At 28.1% G+C, this 13,146-nt stretch overlaps 1 protein-coding gene across 1 annotated transcript; it reads right to left on the bottom strand.

The window, feature by feature from the left end:
- Positions 1–5,746: 5,746 nt before the first annotated feature.
- Positions 5,747–8,352, bottom strand: LOC145050298 (protein neprosin-like). Its single transcript, XM_078998573.1, has 5 exons — positions 8,326–8,352; positions 8,131–8,217; positions 6,440–6,493; positions 6,222–6,353; positions 5,747–6,130 (listed from the first exon to the last, which is right to left on the bottom strand). The coding sequence occupies exons 1-5, from the start codon at positions 8,350–8,352 to the stop codon at positions 5,747–5,749; spliced, it is 684 nt and encodes a 227-aa protein (XP_078854699.1).
- Between the last annotated feature and the right edge of the window lie 4,794 nt (positions 8,353–13,146).

The following is a 13,146-nucleotide window of genomic DNA, read 5'->3' on the forward strand; positions in this document are numbered from 1 at the left end:
TTTAAGGTTAATGAATAACAATTTTAAATGATAATAACATCAAATTATAAATTACATTTAGCTATAAATAAATTGTATTTTAAATGAACATCATTATTGAAATTAGAAAATAACCGGATAAGTAAAAATATAATTAATCAATAACAATAATTGATAAAAATAATACTAAATAGATAATTATATTTAATTCTATTAATGAGCAATGTGAGTTGATGTCAATGAATATTATTGTTCAAAATAATTGAGATTATATATATATATATATATATATATATATATATATATATATATATATAAATTAGTGTAAAAATATTATCTCAAAGTTAATGTGAATAACATTACCATTTTAAACATATATTTTTCAATATTTTAACAATATATTTTTAATCTTCGCTGCGTAACGCGTGAGAATTCGTCTATTATACTTATAAAGGAAGCATTTTTCCTTTCACCACATTCATTTGAAACTCCCATGAGACATTTTTACTTAAATCATAATCATTTAAAACCTCATATTTGAATGAATACCACTCAAAAGTCTCTTAATAATAATTAACCATTCAAAGGTTTTATAACTTATATAATATGTTTAATAAACAATTAATGAATAGTTTGCTATAAAACTCCAATCTTTTTGAGTAGACATACAAATACCAATCACATACAAAATCCACAAAGAAAACAAGTTTAAAGGTTTTTGTGTTAGTTTGAGGGTTGTGACCCATTTTTCGAGCCATGTTATTATGTTAAAGTTTTTAATTTGTAAGTTTGTTATATACAAATTCTTTATTTTTATTTTATTTTTCTTGAGTTAAGTATTCTTTTAAGACAATCATTATATGTTGTGGTTGAAATTTTAATGTAAATTAGATTAGATTCATGTTATCGATCATATGTTATGGAATGTGATATAGATAATATTTAATTAAATATTGTATATATGTTTGTATGTTTGTGTTGCTTCAAAGAAATAAATAATTAAAAATCATAGATATGTTATATTATCCATATTATCCATATAAGTCTCTTTTAAAATGCAAATTACTTTATATTTTAGTATATGTTTAACATTTTAAGTATAATAATAAGCGCTTTTTAAAAGTTTTCTTTCGCTTAATAATAATAATAATAATAATAATAATAATAATAATAAGTGGTTTTAAAATTAATGAACAATAGTTATAAATAACAAAATCAAATTATAAAAATCATGGATATATCATATTATCCATGCAAGTCTCTTTTGAAATGCAAATTGTCAATCTCATCACTTTATTATTTAGTATATGTTTCATATTTGAATAATAATATTAAGTGTTTCTTAAAAGTCTTCTTTAACTTTTAATAATAATAAGTGGTTTTAAATTAATGAATAATAATTTTAAATGATAATAACATCAAATTATAAATTGCATAACTTTAGCTACAAATAAGTTGTATTTGAAATGAACATCAGTAATGAAATTTAAAAATAATTTCATAAGTAAAAATTTAAATTAATCAATCATAAAAATTGTTAAAAATAATAATAAATAGATAATTATATTTAATTATATTAATGAGGAATGTGGTTGATGTCAATGAATATTATTAATTATTGTTCAAAATAGTTGATATATATATATATATATATATATATATATATATATATATATTAGTGTAAAAATATTATGTCAAAGTTAATGTCAATAACATAACGATTATAAACATATATTTTTTAGTATTCTAACAATATACTTTTAACCTGCGTCGCACAATGCGCGGAAAATTCGTCTAGTCTATATATACTTATAAATGAAATATTTTTTCTTTAACCACATTCATTTGAAACATCCATGCATTTTTTCTTTCACCACGTTCATTTGAAACTCCCATGACTTTTCAATTTCTTTCTAATAATGATTATAAGTTGGTTAATAAGGTCAAATAAATATCAAACCTAAAGCTATGTTTTTTTTAACTTTTAACATATTATACTTAATTTATTAGTTTAATATATTGTTTGATGTAAACCATTATCATTTTAATGCTACAACTTTTGAACAATTTGTATAAAATACTTAAATTATTAATTTAAATATAACATTACTGGGTCAACTTAAATATAAATTTTAGTACAACTTAAACAAACCAAAGAATATTTTTTAAATAGTTAAAAGTGATAAATTATAGTGTCGTTCTAATAATGATTATAAGTTGGTTAATAAGTTTAACTAAATATCAAACTTAAAATGTGATTATAAATAAACTAAATTTCAATATTAAAATAATCTATTTACTTCTGCTTATAAAGTTATGTCTTTTAACTTTTAACATATTATACTGAATTTATTAGATTTAATATGTTGTTGTATGTAAACCATTATGAGTTTAAAGCTACAACATTTGAACAGTTTAGACAAAATACTTAAAATTTTAATTTAAATATAACATTACAATGTCAACTTAAATATAAATTTCAGTTCCACATAAAAAACCCAAAGAATATTTTGTGAATAGTTAAAAGTGATAAATTTGTAGTGCTAAATGCACAAACTAAATTGTAATCTGAAATTAACTAAAATATTTCCTAAATATATTTTTATAATAGATAAAAGTTTTTAAATAAGTAGCTTAAAATAACTTACAATAACAGTAGTTTAAAATAACTCTATATAAATGAATATATTGTTACCTTTAAAATAAAAAAAAACAATGTTTGATGTTTTAAATAATTACAATGATAGAAATTAAAACGTTAAGCTAATAAATCTTAAAAAGGTAATTAACAATAACAACAACTATAAATAACATTAGACCATATATTATATTTAATTTTATTCATGAGTAACTCGCGGGTAGAGGTTATTCAAACGATTGAGATTATGAAGTTTTAATAGATGTATATATTATCATATAATTCATAATAATCAATATATTATATGAACTTAGTTTACAAATTATTATATCAAATTAACAACAATGTTATTGTTATATTTAAAAATATATATATTTGTAAAGATTTGAACTATATAGGTGTTTCTCCACAACGTACGTGCATTCGCCTGATAACTCTTATAAAAGGGGCCATCTAAAACATAACGATTCAAGATAATTCATCATTATTTCACCATATTAATTTGAAACCTCCACAACCCTTCAAATTTCAATCAATTAATAACAACCACTTAAATTTTTTTTAACTTAACTTTTTATAATTATTATGTTAATGACATTTAATAACAACTTTTTATTTTCCTCTTATTTATACATGTTATTTACATATCAGTAGTATATAAGTAAGATTTTGGTACAAAACATCAATGTGTTGGAAGAACTTAGTGATTCAAATATGAAGACTTGATTAAATAAGTTTTTTCAATATCCATGGTTACTTCAACACAATTTTCATGGTATAAACAATATTTGAGATGAAAGGTATATTGAAGATCAACAACCTTCTTTGTTATGAAAAAATATATATGTTTTTAGAATTTGATGATTTATTTTTGTAGACTTTATAAATGTTTAATATGTTTTGAGTACAAATATTATAACAAATGTTTTAGTAACCAATATGAAGACATGAAGAACTGAGTTTTTTCGCATCTATGGTTACTTCAACACTAAAATTTCTTGGTATAATGATGTTTGAGATGAAATGTATATTGAAGATCAACAACCTTCTTTGTTATGGAAAAATATTTTTTTTTAGAATTTGATGATTTCCTCTTGCAAACTTTATAAATGTTTAATTTGTTTTTGAATACAAATATTATAAAAGATGTTTTAGTGCTTCTATGTTATTAAAAGTTATATTATGTTTATTTGTTTATGTTATTTGTTATTCATTATATATAGACATTAACATATATTTTAGATATTTGTACCAAGACTTGAAGAAATGAGTTTTTTAACTTCCATGCTTTGTTGCAACACAAAATATTTTTTGATATAATAGTGTTTGAGATCGAAGGTAAAGTAAGGACCAATAACCTTCTTTATTATGATTTTTTAAGAATTTGATGATTTGTTATACGCTTTATAAGTGTTTAGTATTTTTTTTTGCATACAAATATACTATTTGTTATTCATAACATATAAAAATTAACATATGTTAATGAGTATACAACTTAACACATATTATAATGTTTTATAAAATCATCATTTAAATGAGATATATGAACTTGCATACTTAATGTTGATGTATATTCTTTCATAATCATTCTCAATAATTTACATATTAAATTATCCTTTTTGTCAATTATTAATACATAATGTTTATGTTAATAGATATTATTAACAATAATCATTCAATGTTATACCTTATCAAATTTTTTTAGAATTATAATAATTTAATGCTAAATATTTTAGTTTGAATATGAGGAGGTTCAATATTAAAATAAGTTTTTAATACATTTAAGTGACTTAGTTAATTGTTTAATGATCATTAGGTGTAACACTCATGTATTCTATGAGTTCATTTAAAAAAATTATATATAAAATTCTAAACATTTGAGAAGTTTGAATTTATAAAAAAATAGAAAAATATTGAATTATTAAAATTAAAGTGTTTTTTTCTTTTTTAAATTTAAAGAAATAATTTAGATAAACAAAAAAAGAAAACAAATGGACTTTAATTTAAAATTTTTAAAATTAGAAGGATAATCAATTAATGAAATTGAAATGCTTTTATTATTATATTTATTGCAATTAATACATTTAATCAAAATGAAACAATCATAAAATGCCATGTGGAAAAAAATTAATTAAAATAATTACAAAATAACGTATGACCATATCAATGAAAGTATGACATGTAGCAAAAAGATTTTTATTTATTAGAGTAAAAAATATTAGAACATTTAATAGTTATAATTATATAAACATGTCGTTCAAAAAAATAATTATATAAACATACATCACTAAAAATAGCCAAATGTTCTTGTAACAGAGGTTATACAAATAAATGTGTTCAGTAATCTAATTTTTTTATAACATGCTTTTTTTTATTTTATTTTTAATGATACCTGACGAACTTCTATAACTGTTGATTCATTATTATATAAAACTAACAAAACTTTTAATTTTTTTTAAACGGATGTCACGATTTAAGATCATCATACATCATAATTCTAAAAAAATATTTTCACCACTAACCTCATATCTTTATATTATTTAAAAAATTAAATTAATCACTATAAAGATCATTCACATTACTTTATATTACTTTATGTATATATAATTATTAGTTATATATAATTAATCACTATATATTTTTTGCAATACTAATTAAAATCTATTATTCATTGACTCTCAATAATTAATATAATTTTTTTTAACAACGTTGATATTATTTTTCTTATTTAATTTTACTATAAGAATACAATTATATTATAAGATAAAAACATACATAGATTTATTATGCATCATCGTCTTCAACTAATAATTAATATAATGTTTAAACATTAACTTTAATAGTTGTCTATGTTATTAAATTATTCCAGATAATGATAATGTTTTACATCAAGTATTAATTACTATAATGTTTAAACATTAACTAGAATAGTTGTCTATGTTTTACATCAATATATTTTTAACTAAATATATTTTATGTAATTTTGACTATTTAACTATATTCATGGGCAACGTGTCGATATTCATGTATATATGACCCACACCAATCTTTTGTAAAAGCCAGAATCTTAGTATTATAAATAACAACATACTCATAACATGTATTCTACAACTGACAACTGCCATTAATTTACGGGCACCTAGGATTGTTACGACTACCTGGACCCCCATAAAAGAACGATGGTTCCTTGACATATTCTTTCAAGAGGTATGCATCATAGCAATCCCACTCATCGGAGCTAGGGTAAAGATTTTCTGGTGGCTTTAGAGGATTCGAATTTTCTTCGACCAACATCCCTTTTATCGTTCCTGAACTCCCAAATATGAAATCAGCAAACTTTCCACTGCCCATGGCTGTTGCTGTATGTGGGTGGGTTCCAACATTCGGGCTGGAGACTTCACCTCCCCATTGGACCAAGTTTGCTTGATGTCTCAGTATCGGAAAGATTTCCCCTGGCCAATACCCAACTTTGTTGTCGTTGTATCTTAAAAACCAGTTCGATGTGTATGGATCCTACATGCATGTAAGAACTAAGATATTAGGATAAGATAAAAAAAACAAATTAAATCACTGACTATAGATAAAAGAGATGATTTTTACTAACCTTGGATATTTGAATAGTGATATCAGATCCATATAAGTCACTAATATCCCCTCCAAGAACGACCTCACTTGATGTCTGAACGAATCCAGGACAAGTGAGATCAAAGCACCCTGTATTTTTCATACCATCGACCTGTATATATAACATGTGCTAATTAATTAAAAACATGGTAGCTTAGCAAGATACAAATTGCTTATGATTAGTGTTTTGGAACTTACTGTCCAATATGCAAATAAGTGGGTGTTGTTGTCATTGTATACTTTTGGGTTTACCTGAAATTATTCATAAACACCACTTATTATAAACTCTATGGAATAAAGTATTGAAAGATAGCCTTTGTATATGTAGTTAATATAATACTAACTGCCCATCCAGCTTCTGCTGTATCGAAGGTTTGTAAAGGGCCATTCCTTAACATAACTTTAGAGCTACTATAGTCATTGCCAGACTCGACATATGGTTTCCATACTCTGATGTTTGCTTTAGCTCCTGAGTAACTGAATCCTTCGGTTAACACCACTGAAAACTATAGAATATAGCTACAGGTTAGAATATATATATATATATATATATATATATATATATATATATATATATATATATATATATATATATATATATATATATATATATATATATATATATTCAATAAAGAACCAAATCTTTTTTTTTTTCAATTTCTAGAGCATATTTTTTATCGAAAAAAAAAATCTAAAAATATCTAAATTCATATATTAACATTGTGAATGTGAAAAATATTTTTCAGATTCACCGTGTGAATCCGGATTCACGTTGTGAATTTTCGAAGATTCACATTGTGAATTTGACGTAAAAAAAATTCGAATTTTATATCATTGGAAAAATGATAAAAGGTTATGAATTTCTGTATTTTTAGTTTTTTTTTTTTGATAAAAATAAGTTCTAAAAGTTGAAAAAAAAGATTAATTCCTTGGTTCCTTAGTTAATTATGGTTCTCTATTAAACCTCACCATATATATATATATATATATATATATATATATATATATATATATATATATATATATGTTGTTAATCAAAAGAAGATGGGGACTGTGGGTTATTTACCGAGTGATGTGGGGTTACGATAACCTTGCTGGGATGAATGTTAGTTGGATGGTTAATTGTTGTTCTCCGAATTGGGATTGTTCCGTTTGGGCAACTTCCATATTGCTGCCATATTTGTGATGGTGCCTTGGGAGATGTCCTCGTTTGATCTGTTGTTGGATGAAGATGATTCGACTTCATCTGATAGGCATATGCATATATTTATTAACTAAAGATTACCATATGCATGCCTAGTTAATTATTGATATAGTTGATAATCTTTGAATAGAGAAATTTTATATATTAATCTTATTTAATTATTATTTAAAATTATAAACAATTGAAATAAAAATTAAAAACAATTTTTTTGTTTGTCTAGACCGCACAAGTGTTTGTTGATAAGTTTATGTTATAGTACAAGGGATTGAAGGGCATTGTAATTGAAAAAATGCAAGTCCGAAATCCATTCTATAAAGTGTAATTCCTACCTATAATATATTCAACATTTAAAAATTTAGTAGATTTCAAATGAGAATAGTATTTTAATAATTTAATTAAAAATGAGAATCATACTTTTTCCATTTAACCATTGAATACGAATTGAAATCTTTATTGATTTCAATATCCACATCGTTAACTTATAATGCACTCAACTCTTATTTAATATGGCATCATCTCTTATCTCCTCCATTCCATTAACCTTTATTATATTTGCATTGTGGATTTTAAAGAAAAAAATTGTTTAATTTTACAAGTACATTGGATTTTTAGAGGGAAGTGTCAAAAAATGATAGAAAATAATAACTCAACTATTTAAAAGATGCAAAGAAAAAAAAAACAATACCTGAATGATATGATTCTTCAGAGCTGGATGCTCAAATGCCGGTTGCTTGTAAATATCAACACAATCAATAATGTCCCCGTTTTTAACCTATACAAATAATTTTAATCAGTTTCCAAAAGAAAGTAGTATTCCAAAGGGCGTTTATCTATGACAAAAAAGGTGGTGTATAAGCATATTTTATGGAGTAGTATATACCAATAATACAGCATCGTAACTCAACATATACTTAATTACAAATAAAAAAACATATACATATTAAACAATTTTTTTATTATTATGCTATAGAGATTAAAAAAACATGAAGCTCGAACCCGAATAGTTTTTATCGGACGACTTTTAGGAATCCTTGTTTTTTGTGATGTGACTATGGGTGTTACGAGCAATAGAGAAACTATTATCAACTTGAAGGCCATGGTACAAATGTAAATCAATGAACATGAAATGAAATGGTATATATATATATATATATATATATATATTGAAATGAAATGGTATATATATATATATATATATATATATATATATATATATATATATATATAAAAGCATCTTTAATGTATTTTTTACAAAAATAGTCAACCTTTTTCCAACCATCTTATTGATTGCATCTATTTATAAAGGAAGTTGTCTCGTATATAACAATTTTTTCCAATACACAATAAATTATGTTTTAAAATGTTGTATTGTACAACTCTATAAATAATAAATTGTTGTATACAAATCACTTTCCACAAACTCTATAGCTTTCTACAACCGTAAACATATATAATAATCACCAAAAGAATTAAGTTTGCAGATATATTGTTATTTTGGATTGTTGTGTTATGCATTTAATGCATACATAAATACATACATAGATATAACACACACCCATATATATATATATATATATATATATATATATATATATATATATATATATATATATATATATATATATATATATATATATATAACCCGTGGGAACCACAGTTACAAACTTAATTAAACTTTAATATTAAAAAAAACTCAAAATTATTAATCACTTATTTTAAATAAATTATTCATTAAGAGACTTTTTAGTTATATAAAATTATAATCATTGCTTTAAATAAATATGTATAATTATATCATTTTATAATTTGTGTTAATTTTATTTAATTTCCATTCTAATGTTATTAATTTAATTTAATTAAAGTGGAAAATTTAAAATTTGAAATTTGAAATGGATTCAATAGGTTAGAAAGTTGCATGTATTAATTAGGAGACATAATAGAGTGACACATGACAAAAAATAAAAATAAAATATGCATTAATTATGAGGCCTAATATGATGACACATGTCAAAAGGAGAATACAACTATTCTTTTATTAGAGTAAGGATATATATATATATATATATATATATATATATATATATATATATATATATATATATATATCATACATACTTATAAAGTTAACATTTTTTCTTGAATCTCATGCATTTGAAACTCTATTTTTTTAACTTCCTCAAACCACATTCATTTGAAACCCTCTTTTTTAACTAATGTAACTCAAAAGTTTTCTTAATTATGATTTAACACTCAAAAATTTTATAACTTATATTATGTTTAATTAGCATTTAATGAAAAGTTTACTATAAAAAAGACCAATCTTTTGGGAAAACATGCATACAAATCATATACAAATTTCAGAAAGAAAGCAAACTTAAAGGTTTTTGAGTTGGGTTGAGGTCTTATGACCACTTTTAGAGATATCCTATTACATTAGAGCTTTTAATTTGTAAGTTTGTTATACTAATTCGTTTTTATATTTTTTTTTCGTTTTTGGATTATTGTAATACAGTCGCTTTATATTATGGTTTAATTGTTAATATATTGATCATATGTTATATAGGGTGACGTCGAAAATATTTAAGTAAATATTTTAAATATGTTTTCTTTTTGTTTTGTAATTGTACCGTTTCATACATATGACCTCGGGATAATAGTAGTGTTGTAAGTCTGCGGGGGTAGCCGTAGCATTCACTGGCAGTCAGATAGTAGTAGTAGTGTTGTAAGTCTGCGGGGGTAGCCGTAGCATTCACTAGTAGTCAGATAGTAGTAGTGGTGTTGTAAGTCTGCGGGGGTAGCCGTAGCATTCACTAGCAGTCAGATAGTAGTAGTAGTGTTGTAAGTCTGCGGGGGTAGCCGTAGCATTCACTAGCAACCAGATAGTATTAGAGAGTTGTAAGTCCGTGGGTGTAGCCGTGGCCTTTATCAGATTGGCAGGTAGCATGAGCGCGTGTTGGACGCGGGAAAGCAGTAGTACCCACCAGTTCAGGTGCAGTGGTGAGGATATGGGAATTCACGGGTTAGATTTCGGATTTCCTAAATGGTTCAGTTATGGCTAAGTCAGCAATTTTGGCTATAGATCGTCACATCAGTTATGAGATCAGAGTAGCAGTGGACCGTTGGGGTTCGGGTATGTTAAGGGCTACCGTCAGTCTGGGAGCCATCATGTTGTTAGTCGTGGAATTGATGATGTCAGGATGTGACGTATGGACCCGATCGGTTGGATCGAAGGGTTGTTCGAACCATAGTGACATGATAACTAGTGGAAACTAGTTCCAGAGAAAGATTTCGTTCAGAAGTCGTGGAAGCGACTAAGTGAGGAGTCCTTTGACTCCACAGTTGAGTTGGAACTCAGTGTTTCATTCAGTTCAGTGTTTCAGGCAGTTCAGTGTTTCATTCAGTTCAGTGTTTCAGGCAGTTCAGTGTATCATGCAGTTCAATGTTTCAAGCAGTTCAGTGTTTCAGGCAGTTCCGTGTTTCAGATAGTTGCAGTGTGAGGGTCAGTATTAGTATAATTGGTTGATTTGTTAATGGCAAGTCCCTCTCAGCAGGATCAGTTGAGCCTTCTGCCAAGTATAAGTGATCTGTAAGGATAGCTAGGCAGGTAGCTTTTCTTTCAGGATGGAAGGCTCGAGTTAATAGGAATTGAGTAGTCAAATGAGAGATAAGTAGGCTGGTTCCAACAGCATCGATTCAGTATGGATGGCAGAATGGATAGAACAGTTATAGATAGCCGAAGTAGTCGCGGGGAGTGACTAGGAGATTGCGATGGAGTGTAGTGACCGGTGGGAGTCCGGTAACTCAGGTATCGGCAGATTAGTTAGACCAGGGTAGTCTCAGTGCATCCGATAGGCGGATGAGGGGTAACAGAATTCTCAGTCGGAGGAAGTAGCGTAGAGGAAATTATAGAAAAGAGAAGGATTCAGTATGTACCAACGGTAGTGACCGGCACTGTGAATGGCTGGAGTGATGGACAAAAGGGTGTTAGTTTTCCCAGACAGAGAGTTGGAGGCAGTTCGCAGGACGGTTGGTCATAGCAAACTTCGAGGACGAAGTTTAGTTTAAGTGGGGGAGAGTTGTAACACCCCAAAGTTTGGAAAGCCAAGAAAAGAAAGAAAACCCCAATTTTAAGGGGAGACTCGGCGAGTCCAAGGAGGGACTCGGCGAGTCCGAGCGGGATCCGGGTTGAGGTGTAAGCGACCGACTCGGCGAGTCGGCCAAGGAGACTCGACGAGTTGGGTCTGAACGAGGAAAACCCTAAATCCGGGACTTGGAGCCTATTTAAACGTCTCATTCTCCTCCCTAGGGTTCCTTTACTGCCTCTCTACCCCAGAACACCAAACCCTAGCCGCCATATCCGTTTTGAGCTAGATCTTGCTTTGAAGAGTGCACTAAAGCTTGGAGAAGGAAGAAAGGCCTTGGAGGTGCAAGAAGGGACTGTAGATCCAGGATTGAGAAGACATTTCAGACCAATTGGAGGTAATAAGCTATTGCTTGGACTCCCTTTGCACCTAGATCTATTCTTATGTGTGAGTTTTGGACATTTTGGCATGATAAGTAACCATTTCGAGTTAGAGGTCTAGATCTGAGGTTGCTACCTCAGATCCATGCTTGTTTTGGTCTAGAATCCCCTAAAGTATCAGCCCTTGGTATGTTAAAAAAGTATGTTTGCCATAAACCCTAGTTTGAATGTGTTTTGAGCCTAGATCTCTTGATCTACACGTAAAGTTTGCCACTTTACGTAGGGGATAGGTCTTAGAAGTATGCATTTATGAGTTGGAAGCCCTGTTTGGCTCAAAAAGCCACTGCATGGATTAAGGACTGAATAGACTCGGCGAGTCCTTCGAGTGGACTCGGCGAGTATCTTGAAGATGAGGAGGAACTCGACGAGTGGGATGAACAACTCGTCGAGTCGGATGAAGTTAGGCATGAACTCGGCGAGTTGGAAGAACAACTCGACGAGTTGGTTGATGATTGCCTTGGACTCGGCGAGTCTATTCTTGGACTCGGCGAGTCAGGTCGCGAAAACCCCAAACCCTTCGAGTTGAAACTCGAATCAGCGAGTCGGGTGGAGACTCAGCGAGTTGGACAGGACAGGACTTGGAACTAGTTGGACTTGGCGAGTTGGGTTGCAAATAGAAAGACCCTGAGCATATGAACTTGGCGAGTCATTAGGAGGACTCGGCGAGTAGGGTTGACCTGGAAGGTTGACTTTGACCAGGATTTTGACCTTGACTAGAGTTGACCTAGTTGACCTTGGGAGGTCAGTTGGACTAAGTGTTATATGGATATTGGTAGCTTGGAGAGCTGGAGGAGCAGCGGCTCAGGGGATTGTCGATTAGCAGCCAGAGGATTATCGGCAGAGCTCAGCAGTTCAGGTGAGTTTCCTCCTAGTAGGAACGGGTCTAAGGCCACAATGCCTAATGTGCATGAATTTCCACATTCCTCATGCTCCATGGGTTTTAACCTCCATGGAGTATCCATGGGTCACCACATGGGTTTAGCCCAACATAAAGGATTGTGGATCATAAGCCCACTTTATAAGAATGAATGATTTACACAATCAATCCACATTTATTTAATTAGTCTTTTTTTATCACAAAATTAATTCCAAATTAATTCTTGATCAATACTAATTAAATAATATGATTTCATATTAATATATTAAAACTTATAATATATTAATAAATCATAAATATCC

The sequence above is a fragment of the Lactuca serriola genome, chromosome 5 (assembly GCF_051521515.1).
Source record: "Lactuca serriola cultivar US96UC23 chromosome 5, Lser_US96UC23_V15, whole genome shotgun sequence".
Lineage (NCBI taxonomy): Eukaryota > Viridiplantae > Streptophyta > Magnoliopsida > Asterales > Asteraceae > Lactuca > Lactuca serriola.

Bases quoted from the DNA above. Each gene is read 5' to 3' on its own strand.
- LOC145050298 (XM_078998573.1), bottom strand. From the start codon at position 8,352: ATGTTGAGTTACGATGCTGTATTATTG. The intron at 8,218-8,325 runs GTATATACTACT...TTATTTGTATAG, and splicing joins GTTACGATGCTGTATTATTG to GTTAAAAACGGGGACATTAT. The intron at 6,494-8,130 runs GTATTGTTTTTT...GAATAATTTCAG, and splicing joins TGAAGAATCATATCATTCAG to GTAAACCCAAAAGTATACAA.